At 43.9% G+C, this 25,815-nt stretch overlaps 1 protein-coding gene across 3 annotated transcripts; it reads left to right on the top strand.

The window, feature by feature from the left end:
* Positions 1–634: 634 nt before the first annotated feature.
* On the top strand, positions 635–3,251 carry LOC115168383 (uncharacterized protein SCO4629). Of its 3 annotated transcripts, none has more exons than XM_029723596.1 (6): positions 635–702; positions 1,210–1,298; positions 1,685–1,808; positions 1,934–2,086; positions 2,472–2,654; positions 2,906–3,251. In XM_029723596.1, exons 1-6 carry the CDS (start codon positions 675–677, stop codon positions 3,022–3,024), a joined length of 696 nt encoding a protein of 231 aa, XP_029579456.1. In that variant the 5' UTR covers positions 635–674; the 3' UTR covers positions 3,025–3,251. The 3 variants fall into 3 exon arrangements, with proteins under 3 accessions (XP_029579456.1, XP_029579457.1, XP_029579459.1); XM_029723597.1 differs by lacking the exon at positions 635–702 and adding an exon at positions 714–1,069; XM_029723599.1 differs by lacking the exon at positions 635–702 and adding an exon at positions 727–795.
* Positions 3,252–25,815: the final 22,564 nt, after the last annotated feature.

A 25,815-nucleotide genomic window follows, 5' to 3' on the forward strand; every position in this document is an offset into this window, starting at 1 on the left:
AGTTATACACTAATGTCACATTCATGCTATAAGAATTATCGGAAGCTCCAAGTTCCCTGTGGGAAATTTCACTTGAAAGACACACCAAATCGTAATTACAAGTGGGAACTGAGAAAATTGCGTTTGCCGAGTTGTGACTTTTCACCCACTGACCTTTTACCTTTTCAACCGAAAGATGACAAATCAGTTTTTGACAAACATATTGCCATATTACATATTGCAAGACATATTGACCTTATATGTATAATGTAGCTGGTTTGACCATATGTCAATGTTTAGCAAGCTAGCTAACAACTGGGACCTTTGTAAGAAATGTGGTCAAACCATGAAATCGGTGATCTTTAGGTCAGAAAGTCGGAGCTCTAGAAATGCCAGAGTTTCCGACTTGGAATTCCGAGTTGGATGACCGTTCAAAACGATTTATCATAATCGGATATCGTTTTGTTCCCAGTTGTCTTGAACACACTATAGTCGGAGATTTCTCAGTTCCCAGTTGTTCTGAACGCGGCATTACAGAGACTCACCAACCAATCGAATAAGAGAAAGGAGGCCTAATCAGCCGGTCAGATAAAGAGTGAAATGTACATTAGCCAATGAGAGTTAGACTGAGCAGCTGGATATAATTTAGACTAGCCAATCACAATAATGCCATACAGTGGACTCTGCAGTGGAATATGCCGGAACATTGGCAGTGCATCCAGGGTAAGAAAACATTGACAGGTGAAGGAGAACAGTGGGGAAAGGGAGAGCATCGTGCAGGATGAAAGAAAGAGACCTGGATAGAGAGCCGCTGGGGTGTGTAAAGCGTTCATCCTTGCGACAAATGGGAAATAGAACGACAATTCTAATGGCTTCTGAATGATGTTCAGGGAGTTAATGAGTTTAACACTGGTGTAGTGTAGTGTGTTGAGTATGGCCACTTCTGCTGCAGACGTCTGTACTTTTAAAGGATGACCCACGACACCTGCCCTCAGGGCGCTGTTATTGTGGTCTGCATGCTGCTGTTGCGTCACATGTTCTTTGTCAACGCGACGGACCTCCACTACAGCTCAGTTTGTTCTCCCCTGAGGTGAGGTGGAGTGCCTCCTCTCCACACATGTATTTAATGAGGACCTGTGAAAATGTCTGCTTTTAAGTGTTGATTCATTCAGTATCATGTGTTGTTTATTCCATTTGGTTACTGCATTTTAAGTGTTTTCCCTTCCACAGACCACGATGTGAGAGAAATGGACAATGAGAGTGAGAAGTGGGCCAGAATTCTGTGGGACTACCTTTGTCTGCACCATTCTCTGGAAAAGGCAAGCCTTCATATCTGATTGTTCATACAGCTAAGATAAGTTTTGACTGAATGCATTTAAAATTAACTGCAATCAGAATTGTAAGCAGTATGATGCTACATCCTTCCCCATTATCTTTTGATTTGATATGATTTATATGATATGCTCTTCTGGCTTCACCAAAAATATCCTAATGCTCTGTCCCCTTTGTGGATGATGTCATATTCCATGTCATACATCTCTCAGGGTTTTGTAACAATCTCCCCTGTTGAATAATCATGTATGTTCTGTCAGTGATGTCATAATTTGAAATGCCATGATGTCCTCTGTTGAAATGCCATAATCCGTTCATAGGCATGTCATAATTTATGTATCTGAAATTGCATCATAATCCTGTCTGATCTCAGAGTGATGTCATAATAGGCCTGGGTTGCCATGATGTGCGTGTGGCGGAGAGGTCAGCTGCTCTCTTCTTGGAAGGATGGGCTCCTTGGCTGCTCTTCACTGGTTACCAAGGCAACCAGACTGCAGGTCAGCAAGACACTGAGCATCATTCTCTTTCTCTGTCCTTCTTTCTGCCAATGCAAGAAAGCACAAAGGCACGCACACATACCATCTGTCTATCCAATGTCTCAAATGTCTGATGTGTGGTCCAGGTGTGTGGTCGAGGCCAGAGGCTGACGTGTTCCTGGATGTGGCTCTGAGGATGGGAGTACCCAGGGGGAACATACTGCTGGAGACAGAGGCCACCAACACTGGAGACAACATCTGCTTCTCATACAGGCTCCTCAAACAGAGAAACATCCCAGGTGAGGCTCTCCTCATTAGACACACTGACGGAGAACCTTTCATATGAAATGTCTGTTATTGTTGTAGCGTTATTCTACAGCTAGGGGGCAGGACAGCACAACTGAATCACTGGAACACATTTCAGCCAAGCCATTATTGTATTCCTATTACAGGAGGCTGTTGAGGGGAGGACGGCTCATAATAATGGCCTGAACGGAAAGAATGGACTGGCCTCAAACACATGGAAACCATGTGTTTGATGTATTTGATCCCATTCCGCTCCAGCCATTACCACGAGCCCGTCCTCCCCAGTTAAGGTACCACCAACCTCCTGTGATTCCTATGTACAGTATGCCGATGTGTATTTTGTCATGTACCCATTAGTGGTTGTCATGTCTACCCCAGCCAACAGGGTGATCCTGGTCCAGCAGCCCTTTATGGAGCGCAGGGTCTCTGCAACGTTCCTGCGCCAGTGGCCTGACCAAGGAGAACACACGCATGCCATCGTTACCTCCCCCCAGATGGGCATCTCTGCCTACCCTCACCCCACTGTGGGCACTGCCATGGACCTCATCACATGCATGCTAGGTATGTACTCTGTCCATAATCCCAGGACTTGTGTGTTGTCTTAAAGCATTTAGACCATGTAAAGTAAATATTTCTATGGTAAGCCCACCTGTCATCTTTCTAGTGCAGGAATGTATGAAGGCATTCAGAATCAAATATTCTACAAGTCTAAAAGATGTTGTCCGCTTGCCAACCATTTCACTTCCAGCTGTGTAGAAACAACAGACATGACATTGATGCTGTGAGTAAGGTGTAAACTTTGTGTGTTCCAGGTGTTCTAGAGAGGATCCGTGACTACCCACAGAAAGGTTTCCAGGTGGAGCAGGAGATCACACCCAGTGCTCTCTCTGCTTACCACTGGTTCCTGCAGGCTGGCTACATTCCGAAGTGAATACACAACTTACACACACTTGTGCCTATGTTTCGCTATGGACATGTTGATGCTGCTGATGGTTGGGAATTTAACATTAAATTACAGTAAATTCATCATTTGCGAAGATGGGTGTTTCATTGATGACATGAGACGTATGAAAATATACCACAGAACTCCATTTTTGCTTATTGTAAGTCAGTGGATTGAATGCATTTCTACATAAATAAAACAAAATGAATATAAAAGCTATTACCCTTATTTACATACCATATAGAATATACATTTAAAAGACAACCACAAAATATACACCCAAATAAAACAACTGGACTTAAGCCCAAGTGTTGAATTGATAATGATCTTAAACATGACCATCGTATATAAATAACATCATTAGACTATTTTTGGCTTGACATATGTGGGTAAGAGATGGTGTGTTATGTTAAAAGAATGACCTCTTTCTCTCTCATTCACCATTATAGCACTATTTCATTGTAGTCATCGCATTTGTAAAATCAGAGCTAAAAAGTAATTGACATTCAAGTATTTTCCACCCCATGTTGCTCACTTCCCTGTTCTGTTCTCAGTGCAGAAATCCTTTTGTTTTTTGCTGGCTGGTCAATCCAGCCAGAGTGGCCCCTGGCCAGTGTACAATTGAGTAGCATGCCTGATATGTACAACCAGGCTCCCTACAGCACAGCTGTACATAGCTACTGTCCATGTAAGATCCATTGGTAAATTGCATTTATTTTCCTTCCAGCACTGAGTTCCATCTTGGTCTTTGTATTGGTCATTGATCTCCATAGTCCTGTGTGTATTTTATGCTTTTTTTTAAATTAAGTTTAACATTGCTTGTTGTTATCCAGATTTTGCAAGAGCAGGTTTGCTGTTGTACCTCATTTTTAAGCATGAGTGATCCAGTTCAATTTATAATCCATGAAAGCGGCCGGTACCTACCCTGTTATGCCCATGCTAACTAGCCAGTCCTGGCAGAGCCTCTTGCCCAAGAGGGTGAGGGCGAGGTGGGCTTAGGATGTGCTGGGGTATGGGGTGTTGCAAATGGAGGCCAGAGTGTTGAACCTGGCGCCCAGGTCGAGTAGCTTTTCCAGGTCAAAGGGGGTCTCGGGGATGGAGATAGCATCCAGCTGGAGGTCGGTCTCTAGGTCCCCCTCTTCAGCGTGTGGGTGGGGGGCATAGTCCCCCAGCTCCTCTCCAGGAACCTGCAGGATGAACGTTCTCTGGAGAAGGAGGGATGGATGGAGGGATTGGAGGTCACAAAAAGGTTAAGTACACCAGATAAATAAAAAAATAAATAAAAACACATTAGAATTATGATTTTTTGTCCCAGCCATGATAGTATAGGACTGTTGCACATTGTTACATGATTGAGTAGTCATCAAGGGCCTGGCGTTATTGAGAGAATTATTTTCTCCCCATGAGGAGTATCTTGTTTTTGTCATCATTGATCTGCTCATCATTGACCCCTGAGTGATCAGAAACATACTATCACTACACACACACACAACCAATGCAACATTAATCAAGTGAAAGTATCAGAAAAAATAGTTGACAAGTTTAATTGAAATATTAGATTTTCAAATACCTGTCCATAACCATTGGAGTGTAATTTTGTGAAACCGAATTCAAAATGTTGCTGTATTTCAGTGCCACTGAAAATGTAATTGACAGGTCAAAAGTGGATGAAGGTAGTAGATTTATTAGACTTACATGGCCTACCTTGCGCAGAGAGGTTCCTTATTGAAATTGTTACTGTTGCTCTTGGTAAGAGGAAAAATATCCTGAACATACCGGCGCTTGCATACTGGCGGACCTCTGTACAGCCTGGGGAAAGATACAGTATCATATTTACTTTGCATGGATCAACAATTTTCCATTTGTCAAATATGCCCAGTGTGAACCAAAACAATACTGATGAATGGTGATTAAATATTGCTGGCTTCCTAACCAGCATCTTGATTGGTAGAAAAGCAACTTTTGTTCCCAGCAGACTGTCTACTTCGAGTGTGATATGTGTAGGCACCTATGATCAAAATAGCATATTGTGTGATGGAAAAAAGCAATGACCAGAGATGAAAGTGATTGTAATGTTGTTACCTTGCAATCAGTTCCTGGGATCTCAATGTTAGATTTGATCTGACGTTCTTCAGAGTTTTCATCTGTAGGGATCAGCTTCAGTTCTCTTATACTGGTCAACAGGAGGGACAACAGTAGAAAACCTAGGAGGAACTCACACTTGAATAAATACAAATCTCCACACACTGAAGGTCTAATGAACTATACCAAATCAACACTAGGTGGGGATGTAGGCCAGTATGTCTTTCTCAAGTGTAAGATTCAGATCAGTGGTGAAGTTTCTCCTAGGTACAGATCTAGGATCAGCTTCCCCACCCCCAATCCTAACCTTAACCATTAGTGGGGGAAATTCAAAACTGGCCCACAATTAACATCTAGGGGAATAATCACCCTCCTCCTAAGATTGACTTACCTAGCAGTAGCAACATGACACCGATGACAATCCTTACAGCCCTCGCTCCAATCTTGGTTCCAGAGGCCCTGCCGAGACTGCAGCTGGCCACCAGAGCAGTCACACACAGTGACGGACAGGTTGTGGAGGGCTCCCTGACCCTGCTGGTCTAACACCATGAGCAGAAAGTCGTAGTGACCTGTGTACACTGGGTTCTCCTTCTCCAGGTTCACTGTGTATCCTGGAGGGATGTGTAGTGAGAAAGAGAGTCATTAACAGCATTAGTTTAGCTAGTTTATGACTGCATGAAGTGTAGGCCTATAGTATGAGACTTGGGCCTACTTGAGGCATGTGAAACCTACAATAGTGATGTGTAAAGGTCAAAGAGACCATATGTAATAATGGATCAGGAATGTGAAGCCAGATAGTGTGTACACACACACAAAAAAAGGTGCTTTCTACAACCTAACAGGGTTCTTCGGCTGTCCCCATAAGAGAACCCTTTGAAGAATCCTTTTTGGTTACAGTTGGAACCCAGTTGGTTCTAGGTATAACTTTCCACAGATGGTTCTACATGGAACCTAAAAGGGTTCTATCTGAATCCAAAAAGAGTTCTCCTATGGGACAAGAGTACGTGGCATTATGAGGAGGAAAACCTCACCATTGTCAGAGTCAATCCTCCACTTGCCCTTGACGTCATCCCCTTGTGGCTGGAAGTAGAAGGGTCCGCTGTAGGGCTCTCTATCTAGGTCGTAGGCTGTGATGTTGACCTTGGATGGCTCATCTGACAGACACATGTCCATGGTGGCCATCTCCAGCTCTGGAAGTTTGTCATTCTGGTCCTTTATATGGATGTTGAGCGTTCCAGTTCCAGTCATGGGAGGCTGGCCTGTCAATCAGAGAAACTCTCAACTGAAAAATACTGGTGGTACTGTGGATGATATGCAGATACAGTTTTTTCACTGATATTGGTTTAATTTACTGTATTGGAGTACTTTTTATGCTTCTTACCATCATCAACGGCAAACAGTGTCACTTGATAGATATTGTCCTTCACGTAACTTGACTCTTGGTCTAATATCTTAGTTGTGGTTATTTTTCCAGTCTTTGCGTCTACTGCAACCCAGTCACCTGGTTCCACATACCTACAAGACATGGTTTGGGCCTGTTAGCTGTATGTTCGGCTACAGCTCTTGCAAACTAATGCAAATAAGTTGTATTTATCATCACCACATATTATTAAAGTATGATAATTCTTGATCTTATCAAAATACAATTCTGTGGTTAAGTAAAATTAATTATAGTAATAAACTGTTAATACACTGTAAAAACAGTGAACTGAGCTGAATCCCCAGTCTAGTATAATAAACAGTAGGAGGTGCTGCAAAACAGGAGATGCTACAGAACAGTAGGAGGTGCTGCAAAACTGTAGGTGATGCTATTGAACAGTAAGAGGTGCTATAAAACAGGAGGTGCTGCAAAACAGTAGGACATGCTATAGAACAGTTGGAGATGCTGAAAAACAGATGCTATAGAACAGTAGGAGATGCTATAGAACAGTAGGAAATGCTATAGAACAGTAGGAGATGCAACAAAACAGCAGGAGGTGCTGCAAAGACAGGAGATGCTATAGAACAGTAGGAGATGCTACAGAACAGTAGGAGGTACTGCAAAACAGGAGGTGCTGCAAAACAGGAGGTGCTGCAAAACAGGAGGTGCTGCAAAAACAGGAGATGCTGCAAAAACAGTAGGAGATGCTATAGGACAGTAGGAGGTGCTGCAAAAAAGTAGGAGATGCTATAGAACAGTAGGAGGTTCTGCAGAACAGTAGGAGGTGCTGCAAAACAGTAGGAGATGCTATAGAACAGTAGGAGATGCTACAGAACAGTAGGAGGTGCTGCAAAACAGGAGGTGCTGCAAAAACAGGAGATGCTGCAAAAACAGTAGATGCTATAGAACAGTAGGAGGTGCTACAGAACAGTAGGAGGTGCTGCAAAAACATTAGGAGATCCAACAGAACAGTAGAAGATGCTGCAAATATGTAGGAGATGCTATAGAACAGTAGGAGATGCTACAGAACAGTAGAAGATGCTATAGAACAGCAGGAGATGCTGCAAAACAGTAGGAAATGCTATAGAACAGTAGGAGGTTCTGCAAAAACAGTAGGGGATGCTATAGAACAATAGTAGTTGCTGCAAAACAGTAGGTTTTGCTATGGGACAGTGGGAGGTGCTGCAAAAACAGTAGGGGTTGCTGCAAAATAGTAGGAGATGCAATAGAACAGTAGGAGGTGCGACTGAACAGTAGCAGGTGCTGCAAAACAGTAGGAGATGCTGCAAAACAGTAGATGCTATAGAACAGTAGCAGGTGCTGCAAAACAGTAGGAGATCCTACAGAACTGTTGGAGATGCTGCAAATAAGTAGGAGATGCTATAGAACAGTAGGAGGTTCTGCAGAACAGTAGGAGATGCAATAGAGGAGTAGGTGATGCAATAGAACAGTAGAAGATGCTATAGAACAGTAGGAGATGCTACAGAACAGTAGTAGATGCTATAGAACAGTAGTAGATGCTATAGAACAGTAGTAGATGCTATAGAACAGTAGTATATGCTATAGAACAGTAGGAGATGCTACAGAAAAGTAGAAGGTGCTACAGAACAGTAGGAGGTGCTGCAAAAAAGAAGGAGGTGCTGCAAAACAGTAGATGCTATTGAACACTAGGAGGTGCTGCATAACAGGAGATGCTACAGAACAGTAGGAGATGCTGCAAAACAGTAGGAGATGCTACAGAACAGTAGGAGATGCTATAGAAGAGTAGGAGATGCAACAAAACAGTAGGAGGTGCTGCAAAGACAGGAGATGCTATAGAACAGTAGGGGATGCTACAGAACAGTAGGATGTACTGCAAAACAGGAGGTGCTGCAAAACAGGAGGTGCTGCAAAAACAGGAGATGCTGCAAAAACAGTAGGAGATGCTATAGGACAGTAGGAGGTGCTGCAAAAAAAGTAGGAGATGCTATAGAACAGTAGGAGGTTCTGCAGAACAGTAGGAGGTGCTGCAAAACAGTAGGAGATGCTATAGAACAGTAGGAGATGCTACAGAACAGTAGGAGGTGCTGCAAAACAGGAGGTGCTGCAAAAACAGGAGATGCTGCAAAAACAGTAGATGCTATAGAACAGTAGGAGGTGCTACAGAACAGTAGGAGGTGCTGCAAAAACAGTAGGAGATCCAACAGAACAGTAGAAGATGCTGCAAATAAGTAGGAGATGCTATAGAACAGTAGGAGATGCTACAGAACAGTAGAAGATGCTATAGAACAGCAGGAGATGCTGCAAAACAGTAGGAAATGCTATAGAACAGTAGGAGGTTCTGCAAAAACAGTAGGGGATGTTATAGAACAATAGTAGGTGCTGCAAAACAGTAGGTTTTGCTATGGGACAGTGGGAGGTGCTGCAAAAACAGTAGGGGTTGCTGCAAAATAGTAGGAGATGCAATAGAACAGTAGGAGGTGCGACTGAACAGTAGCAGGTGCTGCAAAACAGTAGGAGATGCTGCAAAACAGTAGATGCTATAGAACAGTAGCAGGTGCTGCAAAACAGTAGGAGATCCTACAGAACTGTTGGGGATGCTGCAAATAAGTAGGAGATGCTATAGAACAGTAGGAGGTTCTGCAGAACAGTAGGAGATGCAATAGAGGAGTAGAAGATGCAATAGAACAGTAGAAGATGCTATAGAACAGTAGGAGACGCTACAGAACAGTAGTAGATGCTATAGAACAGTAGTAGATGCTATAGAACAGTAGTAGATGCTATAGAACAGTAGGAGATGCTATAGAACAGTAGGAGGTTCTGCAGAACAGTAGGAGATGCAATAGAGGAGTAGAAGATGCAATAGAACAGTAGAAGATGCTATAGAACAGTAGTAGATGCTATAGAACAGTAGTAGATGCTATAGAACAGTAGGAGATGCTATAGAACAGTAGGAGATGCTATAGAAGAGTAGGAGGTTCTGCAGAACAGTAGGAGATGCTGCAAAACTGTAGAAGATGCTATAGAACAATAGGTGCTGCAAAAACAGTAGGGGATGCTGCAAATAAGTAGGAGATGCAATAGAACAGTAGGAGGTGCTGCAAAACAGTAGAAGATGCTATAGAACAGTAGGAGGTTCTGCAGAACAGTAGTAGATGCAATAGTGGAGTAGTAGATGCAATAGAACAGTAGGAGGTTCTGCAGAACAGTAGGAGATGCAATAGAGGAGTAGGAGATGCTATAGAACAGTAGGAGATGCTGCAAAACAGTAGAAGATGCTATTGGACAGTAGGAGTTAAAGCAAAACAGTAGAAGATGCTATAGAACAGTAGGAGGTGCTGCAAAACAGTAGGAGATGCTGTAGAACAGTAGGAGATGCTGCAAAACAGTAGACGATGCTATAGTACAGTAGGAGGTGCTGCAAAAACAGTAGGGGATGCTGCAAAATAGTAGGAGATGCTATAGAAGAGTAGGAGGTGCTGCAAACAGTAGGAGGTGCTATAGAACAGTAGGAGATGCTGCAAAAAAGTAGGAGATGCTGCAAAACTGTAGGTGATGCTACTGAACAGTAGGAGGTGCTATAAAACAGGAGGTGCTGCAAAACAGTAGGACATGCTAGAGAACAGTAGGAGATGCTATAGAACAGTAGGAGCTTCTGCAAAACAGTAGGAGATGCTATCGAACAGTAGGAGATGCTGTCGAACAGTAGGAGATGCGACATAACAGTAGGAGGGGCTGCAAAAACAGTAGGAGATGCTGCAAAAAGAGTAGGAGGTGCTTTAAAACAGAAGGAGGTGCTGCAAAACAGTAGATGCTATAGAACAGTATGAGGTGTTGCAAAACAGTTGGAGATGCTATAGGACAGTAGTAGGTACTGCAAAAAAGGAGATGCTACAGAACAGTAGTAGATGCTATAGAACAGTAGTAGATGCAATAGAACAGTAGGAGATGCTACAGAACAGTAGTAGATGCTATAGAACAGTAGGAGATGCTACAGAAAAGTAGAAGGTGCTACAGAACAGTAGGAGGTGCTGCAAAAACAGTAGGAGGTGCTGCAAAAAAGAAGGAGGTGCTGCAAAACAGTAGATGCTATTGAACACTAGGAGGTGCTGCAAAACAGTAGGAGATTCTGCAGAACAGTAGGAGATGCTGCAACAACAGTAGGAGATGCTATTGAACAATAGGAGGTGCTGCAAAAACAGTAGGGGATGCTACAGAACAGTAGGAGATGCTGCAAATAAGTAGGAGATGCAATAGAACAGTAGGAGGTGCTGCAAAACAGTAGAAGATGCTATAGAACAGTAGGAGGTTCTGCAGAACAGTAGGAGATGCAATAGAGGAGTAGGAGATGCAACAGAACAGTAGAAGATGCTATAGAACAGTAGTAGATGCTATAGAACAGTAGTAGATGCTATAGAACAGTAGAAGATGCTATAGAACAGTAGTAGATGCTATAGAACAGTAGTAGATGCTATAGAACAGTAGGAGGTGCTATAGAACAGTAGTAGATGCAATAGAACAGTAGGAGATGCTACAGAAAAGTAGAAGGTGCTACAGAACAGTAGGAGGTGCTGCAAAAACAGTAGGAGGTGCTGCAAAAAAGAAGGAGGTGCTGCAAAACAGTAGATGCTATTGAACACTAGGAGGTGCTGCAAAACAGTAGGAGATGCAATAGAACAGTAGAAGGTGCCACTGAACAGTAGCAGGTGCTGCAAAACAGTAGGAGATGCTGCAAAACAGTAGATGCTATAGAACAGTAGGAGGTGCTGCAAAACAGTAGGAGATCCTACAGAACTGTTGGAGATGCTGCAAATAAGTAGGAGATGCTATAGAACAGTAGGAGGTGCTACAGAACAGTAGGAGATGCAATAGAGGAGTAGGAGATGCAATAGAACAGTAGAAGATGCTATAGAACAGTAGTAGATGCAATAGAACAGTAGTAGATGCTACAGAAAAGTAGAAGGTGCTACAGAAAAGTAGAAGGTGCTACAGAACAGTAGGAGGTGCTGCAAAAACAGTAGGAGTTGCTGCAAAAAAGAAGGAGGTGCTGCAAAACAGTACATGCTATTGAACAGTAGGAGGTGCTGCAAAACAGTAGGAGATGCTACAGAACAGTAGGAGATGCTGCAACAACAGTAGGAGATGCTATAGAAGAGTAGGAGGTTCTGCAGAACAGTAGGAGATGCTGCAAAACAGTAGAAGATGTTATAGAACAATAGGAGGTGCTGCAAAAACAGTAGGGGATGCTGCAAATAATTAGGAGATGCAATAGAACAGTAGGAGGTGCTGCAAAACAGTAGAAGATGCTATAGAACAGTAGGAGGTTCTGCAGAACAGTAGGAGATGCAATAGAGGAGTAGGAGATGCTATAGAACAGTAGGAGGTTCTGCAGAACACTAGGAGATGCAATAGAGGAGTAGGAGATGCAATAGAACTGTAGGAGATGCTGCAAAACAGTAGAAGATGCTATTGGACAGTAGGAGTTAAAGCAAAACAGTAGAAGATGCTGTAGACCAGTAGGGGGTGCTGCAAAAACAGTAGGGGATGCTGCAAAATAGTAGGAGATGCTATAGAAGAGTAGGAGATGCTATAGAACAGTAGGAGGTGCTATAGATCAGTAGGATATGCTGCAAAACAGATGCTGCAAAAGAGTAGGAGATGCTATAGAACAGTAGGAGATGCTATAGAACAGTAGGAGGTGCTATAGAACAGTAGGATATGCTGCAAAACAGATGCTGCAAAAGAGTAGGAGGTGCTATAGAACAGTAGGAGATGTTACAGAACAGTAGGAGATGCTATAGAACAGTAGGAGGTGCTATAGAACAGTAGGAGATGCTGCAAAAAAGTAGGAGATGCTGCAAAACTGTAGGTGATGCTACTGAACAGTAGGAGGTGCTATAAAACAGGAGGTGCTGCAAAACAGTAGGACATGCTAGAGAACAGTTGGAGATGCTATAGAACAGTAGGAGCTTCTGCAAAACAGTAGGAGATGCTATCGAACAGTAGGAGATGCTGTCGAACAGTAGGAGATGCGACATAACAGTAGGAGGGGCTGCAAAAACAGTAGGAGATGCTGCAAAAAGAGTAGGAGGTGCTTTAAAACAGAAGGAGGTGCTGCAAAACAGTAGATGCTATAGAACAGCATGAGGTGTTGCAAAACAGTTGGAGATGCTATAGGACAGTAGTAGGTACTGCAAAAAAAGGAGATGCTACAGAACAGTAGTAGATGCTATAGAACAGTAGTAGATGCTATAGAACAGTAGGAGATGCTATAGAACAGTAGAAGGTGCTACAGAACAGTAGGAGGTGCTGCAAAAACAGTAGGAGGTGCTGCAAAAAAGAAGGAGGTGCTGCAAAACAGTAGATGCTATTGAACACTAGGAGGTGCTGCAAAACAGTAGGGGATGCTACAGAACAGTAGGAGATGCTGCAAATAAGTAGGAGATGCATTAGAACAGTAGGAGGTGCTGCAAAACAGTAGAAGATGCTATAGAACAGTAGGAGGTTCTGCAGAACAGTAGGAGATGCTGCAAAACAGTAGACGATGCTATAGTACAGTAGGAGGTGCTGCAAAACAGTAGGGGATGCTGCAAAATAGTAGGAGATGCTATAGAAGAGTAGGAGGTGCTGCAAACAGTAGAACACGCTACAGAGCAATAGGAGATGCTATAGAATAGTAGAATATGCTGCAAAACAGATGCTGCAAAAGAGTAGGAGATGCTATAGAACAGTAGGAGATGCTATAGAACAGTAGGACACGCTACAGAACAATAGCAGATGCTATAAAACAGGAGGTGCTGCAAAACAGTAGGACATGCTAGAGAACAGTAGGAGATGCTATAGAACAGTAGGAGATGCGACATAACAGTAGGAGGGGCTGCAAAAACAGTAGGAGATGCTGCAAAAAGAGTAGGAGGTGCTTTAAAACAGAAGGAGGTGCTGCAAAACAGTAGACGCTATAGAACAGTATGAGGTGCTGCAAAACAGTAGGGGACGCTATAGGACAGTAGTAGGTGCTGCAAAAAAGGAGATGCTACAGAACAGTAGTAGATGCTATAGAACAGTAGTAGATGCTATAGAACAGTAGTAGATGCAATAGAACAGTAGGAGATGCTACAGAACAGTAGTAGATGCTATAGAACAGTAGTAGATGCTATAGAACAGTAGTAGATGCAATAGAACATTAGGAGATGCTACAGAACAGTAGTAGATGCTATAGAACAGTAGTAGATGCAATAGAACAGTAGGAGATGCTACAGAACAGTAGTAGATGCTATAGAACAGTAGGAGATGCTATAGAACAGTAGGAGATGCTACAGAAAAGTAGAAGGTGCTACAGAACAGTAGGAGGTGCTGCAAAAACAGTAGGAGGTGCTGCAAATAAGAAGGAGGTGCTGCAAAACAGTAGATGCTATTGAACACTAGGAGGTGCTGCAAAACAGTAGGGGATGCTACAGAACAGTAGGAGATGCTGCAAATAAGTAGTAGATGCATTAGAACAGTAGGAGGTGCTGCAAAACAGTAGAAGATGCTATAGAACAGTAGGAGGTTCTGCAGAACAGTAGGAGATGCTGCAAAACAGTAGACGATGCTATAGTACAGTAGGAGGTGCTGCAAAACAGTAGGGGATGCTGCAAAATAGTAGGAGATGCTATAGAAGAGTAGGAGGTGCTGCAAACAGTAGGACACGCTACAGAACAATAGGAGATGCTATAGAACAGTAGGATATGCTGCAAAACAGATGCTGCAAAAGAGTAGGAGATGCTATAGAACAGTAGGAGATGCTATAGAACAGTAGGAGATGCTATAGAACAGTAGGACACGCTACAGAACAATAGCAGATGCTATAAAACAGGAGGTGCTGCAAAACAGTAGGACATGCTAGAGAACAGTAGGAGATGCTATAGAACAGTAGGAGATGCGACATAACAGTAGGAGGGGCTGCAAAAACAGTAGGAGATGCTGCAAAAAGAGTAGGAGGTGCTTTAAAACAGAAGGAGGTGCTGCAAAACAGTAGATGCTATAGAACAGTATGAGGTGCTGCAAAACAGTAGGGGATGCTATAGGACAGTAGTAGGTGCTGCAAAAAAGGAGATGCTACAGAACAGTAGTAGATGCTATAGAACAGTAGTAGATGCTATAGAACAGTAGGAGATGCTATAGAACAGTAGTATATGCAATAGAACAGTAGGAGATGCTACAGAACAGTAGGAGATGCAATAGAACAGTAGTAGATGCTATAGAACAGTAGGAGGTGCTATAGAACAGTAGTAGATGCTATAGAACAGTAGGAGATGCTACGGAAAAGGAGAAGGTGCTACAGAACAGTAGGAGGTGCTGCAAAAACAGTAGGAGGTGCTGCAAAAAAGAAGGAGGTGCTGCAAAACAGTAGATGCTATACAACACTAGGAGGTGCTGCAAAACAGTAGAAGGTGCTACAGAACAGTAGGAGATGCTGCAACAACAGTAGGAGATGCTATAGAAGAGTAGGAGGTTCTGCAGAACAGTAGGAGATGCTGCAAAAGAGTAGAAGATGCTATAGAACAGTAGGAGATGCTATAAAACAGTAGGGGATGCTGCAAAATAGTAGAAGATGCTATAGAACAGTAGGAGGTGCTGCAAAACAGTAAGAGATGCTGCAGAACAGTAGGTCACGCTACAGAACAGTAGGAGATGCTATAGAACGGTAGGAGGTGATGCAAAACAGTAGAAGATGCTACAGGACAGTAGGAGGTGCTGCAAAAACAGTAGGAGATGCTATAGAACAGTAGAAGGTTCTGCAGAACAGCGGGAGATGCTGCAAAACAGTAGGAGATGCTATAAAACAGTAGGGGATGCTGCAAAATAGTAGAAGATGCTATAGAACAGTAGGAGATGCTGCAAAAGAGTAGAAGATGCTATAGAACAGTAGGAGATGCTATAAAACAGTAGGAGATGCTATAGAACAGTAGGTAATGCAGAAAAACAGATGCTGCAAAAGAGTAGGAGATGCTATAGAACAGTAGGAGATGCTATAGAAAAGCAGGAGATGCTGCAAAATAGTAGGAGATGCTATAGAACAGTAGGAGATGCTGCAAAAGAGTAGAAGATGCTATAGGACAGTAGGAGGTGCTGCAAAAAACAGTAGGAGATGCTATAGAACAGTAGGAGGTGCTGCAAAAACAGTAGGAGATGCTGCAAAATAGTATGAGATGCTATAGAACAGTAGGAGGTGCTGCAATATAGTAGTACATGCTGCAGAACAGTAGAAGATGCTATAGAACAGTAGGATATGCTGCAAAACAGATGCTATAGAACAGTAGGAGATGCTTCAAAACAGTAGGAGGTGCTGCAAAACAGTAGGAGGTGCTGCAAAAACAGTAGGAGATGCTATAGAACAGTAGGAGGTGCTGCAAGAAAGGAGATGCTGCAGAACAGTAGGAGATGCTGTAGAACAGTAGAAGAAGCTGCAAAACAGTAGGAGGTGCTGCAAAAACAGTAGGAGATGCTGCAAAACAGTAGGAGATGCTACAGTACAGTAGGAGTTGCTATAGAACAGTAGATTATGCTGCAGAACAGTAGGAGATGCTGCAAGAACAGTAGGAGATGCTGCAAAATAGTTGGTGGTGCTGCAAAACATTAGGAGATGCTGCAAAACAGTAGGAGATGCTACAGTACAGTAGGAGATGCTGCAAACAGTAGGAGATGCTATAGAACAGTAGTAGGTGCTGAAAAAACAGTAGGAGATGCTGCAAAATAGTAGGAGATGCTACAAAACAGTAGGAGATGTTATAGAACAGTACAAGATGCTATAGAACAGTAGGAGATGCTATAGAACAGTAGGATATGTTATAGAACAGTACAAGATGCTATAGAACAGTAGCAGATGCTGCAAAACAGTAGGAGATGCTAGAACAGTAGGTGCTGCTGAACAGTAGGAGATGCCATAGAACAGTAGGGTGTGCTGCAGAACAGAAGTCCCACTGAAGGGAGGGTTAAATCCCCAGTCTAACATGAAGGTGCAGGCGTGGCTCCTGTTCAGGTCGATGGCGGTGAACTTCTCCAGGTAGCGGCCCACCTTCATGTTCTCCTCCTCCATCATGGTTTTGATGGCGTGGGTGAAGATGGACGGGTTGTTGACATCCTCCACCATGACTGTCACCTGGCGGTTGGGCAGCGGGGGCGGTGTGATGCCTGTCAAAGATGTCCCCTATGTGGTGACCACATCCCACAGGCCTGTGACGGGACGACCTTTGATCTTACAAGAGAAGTAGGGCATCTAGTTCTCCACGCTGACTGACAGGTTCCTCAGAGAGCCGTCCTCATAGTCCAGAGGCTGGCAGGAGACAGAGGTGGGTTATGGAAGGATGATTTAGTATTTAGTCAAACAAATGGATACAGGTAAATGATTATTACAACCACAGCTATAAGCAGAGTTCATCAGCTACTACTACAGGTCTGCTATTAGTTTGATTGCAACAACAACAACAACAAAAAGAGGATTAATACAGCAATTTAATCTAAATTGTAGAAAATGTGAGTCTCATTTCACATACATCATCTTATTTAGGTGGCATTGACTTATTTGACAGGTAACAGACCTTTCCAACAAACAAGACTCCTTCGTTGGTCCCTGGGTCAGTGGCGATTCTGAAGTTATGGTCCATGTCTCTGTGGATAGTGTATTTAGCCTTCCAGGCATCAGTACCTTTGGTATCTTGGTCTGAAACTTGCAGCCGAAGAACTGGTACATCACTGCTTTCTCTCTCCTTGATGTTTCCTGCAGCCTGAAATAACATCATATCCCAGCATGATGGAACATTATAAGAGGGTCACAGTTGTGGTTATGGAGATTCATTAGTGTATTTTAACATACTCCCACGAGTTCTTGTGATGAAGTGAGGAGGATAGAATTATGTTGCCCACCGTTTGCCCAGTGAAGACTGGCAGATGGTTGTTTCCATCCTCAACATTGATGATGACTGTACAGGTGCTGGAGAGCTGAACAACCTCTCCACGGTCTTTAGCCTCCACCAGGATGGTGTATTTCTCTGCTTTCTGAAGTGGATGATTGAAATAGTCAGTCACACTATAGTTAAAAGTTAATGAAAGAAATAATATAGATACATAGAGGCCCCTCTTTTGTACTATTTTGCTCTAGGAAAAACTCCAGGTCGTCTGGGGGTGTAGGGGGGACGGAGACAATCTTCAGGTAAAATGTGCCATTGTTTGTGCTTCTTTTATCTTTCTCTTTCGCTTTACAGCTATCAGAGAATCTCCTGACATGATAGGAAACAGAAAGAGTTAAGGTTTCAAAGGCCTATATTCAATCACTCCTATATAAAGGACTGTGTGTGGTTTCCATTGTAAATGTCTGCAGGTTGTGTTTGTTTTAATAACAATACATCATAAACATTCTACATTCATAACCACCCACAGTGTGGTTTTCCTTTATCTGCAATAAATACAAGTATGAAAGAAAGAAAGAAAAGAAAGAAACAAACTCACGTGCGCGAGCGTTACAAAATAAATTAACACAATGTTATTTGATCATTTCATCCAAACTGCTCGTGCACGTCAACGAGCATCTGTGTAGCCAGGTTGACGCGCTGCAAGTTCCGCCTCTCCCATCTCCTCATTGATTTTTTTGGAGCATATGACCACGTTGGTGATTGAAAAATGACCTGGGGTCCACACTCCAGTCCAGTTGGTGGCCAACCACCATATAAAGTTCACAGAAGAAGACTGAAGGAGGAGAGATGACTAGAAACTAACTAGGTTTCCCGTTTTATCTATGGATTAGTTGTCGGAGTAGAGAACACATGATTTTGTGTGACTCAAAATCGGTCAAAATTCTACAAAGATCCAGAAAAAAAGGACCTTGTGCATTACAGGTAAAATAACAACCCAATGTTCATATCCCAGGACAAATAAACTAGCAACAGCAAGCTAAATGTCCATTAATGTTTCATGCGTTTTGACCTGTCCCCAAATTAATATAGTTGGTTCAGAGTTTGTTTTGATATTTCAACCTGCGTGTCCTGATTGCGTCTGGTGTGGATGGACAAAATCAACATGCGCACGTGGACGCACGCACGTGCCTGGTCTAGTCAGCATGTAACTGTCCTTGGATTTAGACAAAAGGATTTGAGAAATATGATTGGATGAAGATAGGCCTATGACATTGGCCTACATCTCGTCTTGCGTTGCGCAGAATATCAGATCTCAGCAACAATTGGAGAAGTGATATATATTTTCATAAGCGCAACGTGACTGCAAGAGACAGGTCGGAATGTCTGACTGAAATACGGGACAAGTTGACCTTTTTTCTAAATTAGTGGTGTTTGAATTTGTTGATAAAATACGGGACATGATTGTTTGGTTGCGGGACAAAGGGCCAAAATGCAGGACTGCCCGGCACAATCCGGGACATGTGGTGGTCACCCTACCTTGTGAGGCAGACTCTTTAAGTTCGGTGGTGTATGTGTTCAATTGGAAAACAGGTGGGTTGTCATTGATGTCTAGAACCTCCACTTACACTCCCAGTCTGTTAGGTTACTGGATACATCTCTGGCCTCAAATGTCAGCTGTAGTCCCATGTGATAAGGATGATATGAATCAATCAATTAATCAATCAACCAACCAATACATCAACCAATCAAACAAGCCATCAAAAAATCGAGCAATAAATGAAATACAACTAATATAACTGGAAACCTGTTTGATCACCATGCACTGCAAAATCATTCTGGCGATGGATACGAAGGATATCAACACATTAACACGAAAGAGCATATACTGATTGAACTTGGAGCTCTGCTGGGAGTTTACCTCATATTTTGAATTCTGCTTTGCCACTAAAATCATAATAAACACTGACAAATAATAGTTTGTGTTATTGTTATGCTTATTTATAATGGGCGGGGTAAAAATGGTTATTCGAGGAACCATTAAAGGGGGTTCTCTTCAAAGAACTTGTAGAGGTTCCCGCCAAAGTTTCTATTTGAAGAACCCCTAAAAGATCTTCCTGGAATCTTTTATTTTTTGTGTGTACCCTAAGTGTTAATTACTACAGGGTTCCAGACAACATTTTCCTCTACTGTCACTGGTGCCTCAAATTTTTACAGTTGGTGGCACTAGTCCATGATATGGTGATTTGGTCGGACACAATTCATGAGTAATCATCGTATAAATGAATTCATAGGGCTTTATTAAGAAGTGTAATAAATAGACTACTGGGGTATTAAAGAAATGTTTAATCTAACACGTCCAAGCAGTAATGCATGCCTCAAGATATTTTGGATGTGTAACCTAATCCAGTGATCGACATGAATTTTGGGTTGACAATTATACTATAGATGCTATATATTTAGATCTATTGGCCTATGCCCTCCCAATGGCCGGTGCACATTTTGTGTGTGTGCTACTCAATATCTCAAAGGCAAATCAAATATCTTGGTTATAAAATAGTTGCTATTAAGCTGACTATTGAAAGTTATAGAAATAAAAATCATATATACAGAAAGCTGAGACCTTCCTTGCTTCGACAGGGACAAGGGGACGAAGCTTCCAAAACGGTGTTTTTCCCACAATTGCATTTTGAACTGTTACACATTTACATTTACATTTACGTCATTTAGCAGACGCTCTTATCCAGAGCGACTTACAAATTGGTGCATTCACCTTATGATATCCAGTGGAACAACCACTTTACAATAGTACATCTATATCTTTTTTTGGGGGGGGGGGGGGGTTAGAAGGATTACTATATCCTATCCCAGGTATTCCTTAAAGAGGTGGGGTTTCAGGTGTCTACGGAAGGTGGTGATTGACTCCGCTGTCCTGGCGTCGTGAGGGAGCTTGTTCCACCATTGGGGTGCCAGAGCAGCAAACAGTTTTGACTGGGCTGAGCGGAAACTGTGCTTCCGCAGAGGTAGGGGGGCCAGCAGGCCAGAGGTGGATGAACGCAGTGCCCTTGTTTGGGTGTAGGGCCTGATCAGAGCCTGAAGGTACGGAGGTGCCGTTCCCCTCACAGCTCCGTAGGCAAGCACCATGGTCTTGTAGCGAATGCAAATGGGTGGTTCGCTCAACACAGCAGCATACCCCATCGAAACAGGGTAAGTGTCACGTCCTGGCCAGTATAAGGGTTAATTGGTATTGTAGTTTGGTCAGGACGTGGCAGAGGGTATTTGTTTTATGTGTTTAGGGTTGGTGTTTTTTTCTAAAAGGGCATTTGATTTAAGTATTCCGGGGTTTTTGGGCACTGTTCCTTGTGTACGTATTTCTATGTTGATCTAGTTAGTTGTATGTCTATGTTTGGTTAATTGGGGTGGACTTCCAATTGAAGGCAGCTGTGTGGTGTTGCCTTTGATTGGAAGTCCTATATTATTTGGGTGTGTTTGTCTGTGTAATTGTGGGAGATTGTTTCTTGTTTAGTGTGAGTGAGCCTAACAGGACTGTCTGTAAATCGTGAGTTCGTTTTGTTATTTTTGTATGTTCGTTTTTGAGTTTATTAAATGTTCAAAATGAACTATCACAACTCTGCTGCATATTGGTCATCTTTTTCCGACGATGATTTCGCTATATCGTCAAACGACGAAGAAATCCCTGACAGAATCTCCCACCAAACCAGGACCAAGCAGCAGAGGAAGGAGCAGAGGAATTTTGATTTGGACAAACGGGAGAGATGGACATGGGAGCAGGTTATGGCCGGAGAGGACCCATGGAGTATGGCTGGTAAGGACCGGGAACGTTTCCGAGGATCACGACTGGCGTTGAAGCACGAGAGGCACCCCCAATAAAAAAAATTTGGGGGCACACGGGTAGTTTGGCTAGGCCTAGGAAGAGCCGGAAGCCAGCTATCCGTGGTTATATGGAGGAGCGTATGAGGTGGAGAGCGCCATGTTTCGCTGAGGAGCGCACTATCTCACCCATACGCACGCACAGTCCGGTGTGCATTATTCCAGCCCCTCGCAGGTGCCGTGCTAGAGCGGGCATCCAGCCTGATAGGAGGATGCCTGCGCAGCGCATCTGGTCACCGGTACGTCTCCGAGGACCAGGCTACCCAACTCCCGCTCTATGCACGGCTACCATCAGGCCCCTGCACAGCCCAGTCCGCCCTGTACAAGCACCCCGCTCGTACAGGGCTACTAGTTCCATCCAGCCAGGACGGGTTGTGCAGGAGGTAAGATCAAGACCGCCTGTGCGCCTCCATAGCCCTAGGTTTCCAGCTCCTGTCTCTCGTGCGGACCCGGAAGTGCGTCAGCCCAATCCGACTCGTCCTGTTCCCGCTCCCCGCACTAGCCTGGAGGTGCGTGTTCCCAATCTGGTACGTCCAGTACCAGCACCACGCACCAGGCTTCAAGTGCGTCATCCCAGTCCGACGTCGCCAGAGCTGCCCGTCAGTCAAGAGTCGCCAGAACTGCCCGTCAGTCAAGAGTCGCCAGAACTGCCCGTCAGTCAAGAGTCCCCAGAACTGCCCGTCAGTCAAGAGTCGCCAGAGCCGCCTGTCAGTGAGGAATCGCCAGAGCCGCCCGTCAGTGAAGAGTCGCCAGAGCCACCCACTAGTCAGGAGCTGCCAGAGCGGCCAGACTACCCGGAGATGCCAGAGTGGCCAGACTGCCCGGAGATGCCAGAGTGGCCAGACTGCCCCGAGCTGCCAGAGTGGCCAGACTGCCCCGAGCTGCCAGAGCAGCCAGACTGCCCAGAGCTGCCAGAGTGGCCAGACTGCCCCGAGCTGCCAGACTGCCCCGAGCTGCCAGACTGCCCCGAGCTGCCAGACTGCCCCGAGCTGCCAGAGTGGCCAGACTGCCCCGAGCTGCCAGAGTGGCCCGACTGCCTGGAACGGCCAGAACCGGAGCCACCTCCAGATATAGGTGGGTTGGGGAGGGGGGGTGTAGCACAGTGCCGTCGTTGACGGCAACCACCCTCCCTTCCCTCCCTTTAGTAGGGGGGAATTTTTGTTTTGTTGTTGTTGTTTGGGGTTGTTTTTTTTTAAGGTGCTTCCGGGGTTAGCACCTTTAAGGGGGGGGGGGGTACTGTCATGTCCTGGCCAGTATAAGGGTTAATTGGTATTGTAGTTTGGTCAGGACGTGGCAGAGGGTATTTGTTTTATGTGGTTAGGGGTGGTGTTTTTTCTAAAAGGGCATTTGATTTAAGTATTCCGGGGTTTTTGGGCACTGTTCCTTGTGTACGTATTTGTTGATCTAGTTAGTTGTATGTCTATGTTTGGTTAATTGGGGTGGACTTCCAATTGAAGGCAGCTGTGTGGTGTTGCCTTTGATTGGAAGTCCTATATTAGTTGGGTGTGTTTGTCTGTGTAATTGTGGGAGATTGTTTCTTGTTTAACGTGAGTGAGCCTAACAGGACTGTCTGTAAATCGTGAGTTCGTTTTGTTATTTTTGTATGTTCATTTTTGAGTTTATTAAATGTTCAAAATGAACTATCACAACTCTGCTGCATATTGGTCATCTTTTTCCGACGATGATTTCGCTATATCGTCAAACGACGAAGAAATCCCTGACAGTAAGGGGCAGGGCAGACACTTTCATTACAGGATTCATGAGGATAATGCACGTTATTGTGTGAGCAAATCATGGTTTTAGCAGCCAAAAAATAGGCCGTTTTGAGGGAGGTGACAATGTAGAATGTGCTCTTTCTAAGTTTATATGCACCCTTTCCGCATTTCACAATCCATGATATTGGCTGTCTAACTGATGTCCTAGTCAGATCAGGTCTCTTTGCTGATGCCGCATTTGACTTTGTGTGTGAGTTTGCGTGCTAAGATCAGCCAATCAGAAAACTGGGCCGTTCCTTCTTGGTAAGGGGACCAGCCATTGCCCACTCATCAGCCAAAGGCTCATTATAGATTATTATCAGTGGCGATTTGAGCATGTAAATCTTGGTGGAGCAAAAAATATATATAATAATTATTCATTCCAGCAAAGCCACAACACGACATTACACAACACAACAAACACTAAACAATACATTAATTGCACTATAACAGTGACAAACAGTGACCATAAACTCTTAGGGCCTATATAAAGCTGTCCCAATAGCAGTCCCAACACCTTATTTTTTAAAATGTTATTTCACCTTTATTTAACCAGGTAAGCTAGTTGAGAACAAGTTCTCATTTACAACTGCGACCTGGCCAAGATAAAGCAAAGCAGTTTGACACACACAACAACACAGAGTTACATACATACAGTTGATAATACAGTAGAAGAAGTATATATACAGTGTGTGCAAATGAGGTAGGATAAGGGAGGTAAGGCAATAAATAGGCAATAAATAGGCCATGGTGGCGAAGTAATTACAATATAGCAATTATAACACTGGAATGGTAGATGTGCAGAAGATGAATGTGCGGTATTGATATCTGTTTCCCACCTTATTTTCATTGTTGATAATTATTGTGAGAAATTATTAACGTGATCAGTGTCTTCACATAGATGAGTATCATTAATCATTATTAATAACGTATAACTAAAGGCAAACTGAGCAAATTTGTTATTTCAGAAGAGCGTATCAAACTGGTAGCCCTTCGTATGACTCAGTACCCATGAAGTAGCTCTCAGTTTCTAAAAAGTTGGTGACCCCTGCCCTAGACCCACTCCAATTTGCATCCCGCCCAAACAGATCCACAGATAATGCAATCTCTATTGCACTCCACAGTGCCCTTTCCCACCTGGACAAAAGGAACACTTATATGAGAATGCTATTCATTGAATACAGCTCAGCATTCAACACCATAGTACCCTCAAAGCTTATCACTAAGCTAAGGATCCTGGGACTAAACACCTCCCTCTGCAACTGGATCCGGGACTTCCTGACGGGCCGCCCCCAGGTGGTGAGGGTAGGTAGCAACACATCTGCCACACTGGAGCTCCCCAAGGGTGCGTGCTCAGTGCCCTCCTGTACTCCCTGTTCACCCACGACTGCATGACCAGGCACAACTCCAACACCATCATTAAGTTTGCAGACGACACAACAGTGGTAGGCCTGATCACCGGCAACGACGAGACAGCCTATAGGGAGGAGGTGAGTACTAGCAGTGTGGTGCCAGGACAACAACCTATCCCTCAATGTGAGCAAGACAAAGGAGCTGATCGTCACCAACACGATTCCAACTCCATCATTAAGTTTGCTGACTACACAACAGTGGTAAGCCTGATCACCGGCAACGATGAGACAGCCTATAGGGAGGAGGTCAGAGTACTAGCAGTGTGGTGCCAGGACAACAACCTCTCCCTCAATGTGAGCAAGACAAAGGAGCAGATCGTGGACTACAGGAAAAGGCGGGCCGAACAGGTCCCCATTAACATTTACGGGGCTGTTGTGGAGCAGGTCTAGAGTTTCAAGTTCCTTGGTGTCCATATCACCAACAAACTATCATGGTCCAAACATTCCAAGACAGTCGTGAAGAGGGCACGACAAAATCTTAAACCACAGGAGACTGAAAATATTTGGCATGGGTCCCCAGATACTCAAAAGGTTCTACAGCTGCACCATCGAGAGCATCCTGACCGGTTGCATCACTGCCTGGTATGGCAACTGCTCGGCATCTGACCGTAAGGCGCTACAGAGGGTTGTGCGAATGGCCCAGTACATCACTGGGGCCAAGCTTCCTGCCATCCAGGACCTATATAATAGGCGGTGTCAGAGGAAAGCCCAGAAAATTCTCAGAGACTCCAGTCACCCAAGTTATAGAGTGTTTTCTCTGCTACCGCAAGGCAAGCGGTACCAGAGCGCCAAGTCTAGTACCAAAAGGCTCCTCAACAGCTTCTAACCCCAAGCCATTAGACTGCAGAGCAATTCATTAAAATCGCCACCGGACAATTTACACTGACCCTTCCCCCCCCTCTTGTACACTGCTGCTACTCGCTGTTTGTTTGTTACCTATAGTCACTTCGGCCCCACCTACATTTACAGATTACCTCAACTAGCCTGTACCCCTGCACACTGACTCGGTACCGGTGCCCCCTGTATATAGCCTCACTATTCTTATTGTGTTACTTTTTATTATTACTTTTTATTTTAGCCTACTTGGTAAATATTTTCTTCTTCTTGAACTGCACTGTTGGTTAAGGGCTTGTAAGTAAGCATTTCACGGTAAAGTCTACACTTGTTGTATTCGGTGCATGTGGCAAATAAAGTTTGATTTGATTTGCTAAATTGGACACACCTGAGTGTCATTAATGTCTCTAGGACGGTCTAATAGGATAAAATGCCAGGGCTGAATTCTTGTCCCAGTCCATCCCTGGCGGGAAGTCATTTCAGCCCCAATGTCATTTACCTTAGAAGGTGGATACTGT

Source organism: Salmo trutta, chromosome 30 (assembly GCF_901001165.1).
Source record: "Salmo trutta chromosome 30, fSalTru1.1, whole genome shotgun sequence".
NCBI classification, from domain to species: domain Eukaryota; kingdom Metazoa; phylum Chordata; class Actinopteri; order Salmoniformes; family Salmonidae; genus Salmo; species Salmo trutta.

Excerpts from the sequence above, each read along its gene's own strand:
- LOC115168383 (XM_029723596.1), top strand. The coding sequence starts at position 675 with ATGCCGGAACATTGGCAGTGCATCCAGG. Across the intron at positions 1,299-1,684 it reads TGCACCATTCTCTGGAAAAG|AGTGATGTCATAATAGGCCT; the intron begins GCAAGCCTTCAT and ends GTCTGATCTCAG. Across the intron at positions 2,655-2,905 it reads CCTCATCACATGCATGCTAG|GTGTTCTAGAGAGGATCCGT; the intron begins GTATGTACTCTG and ends TGTGTGTTCCAG.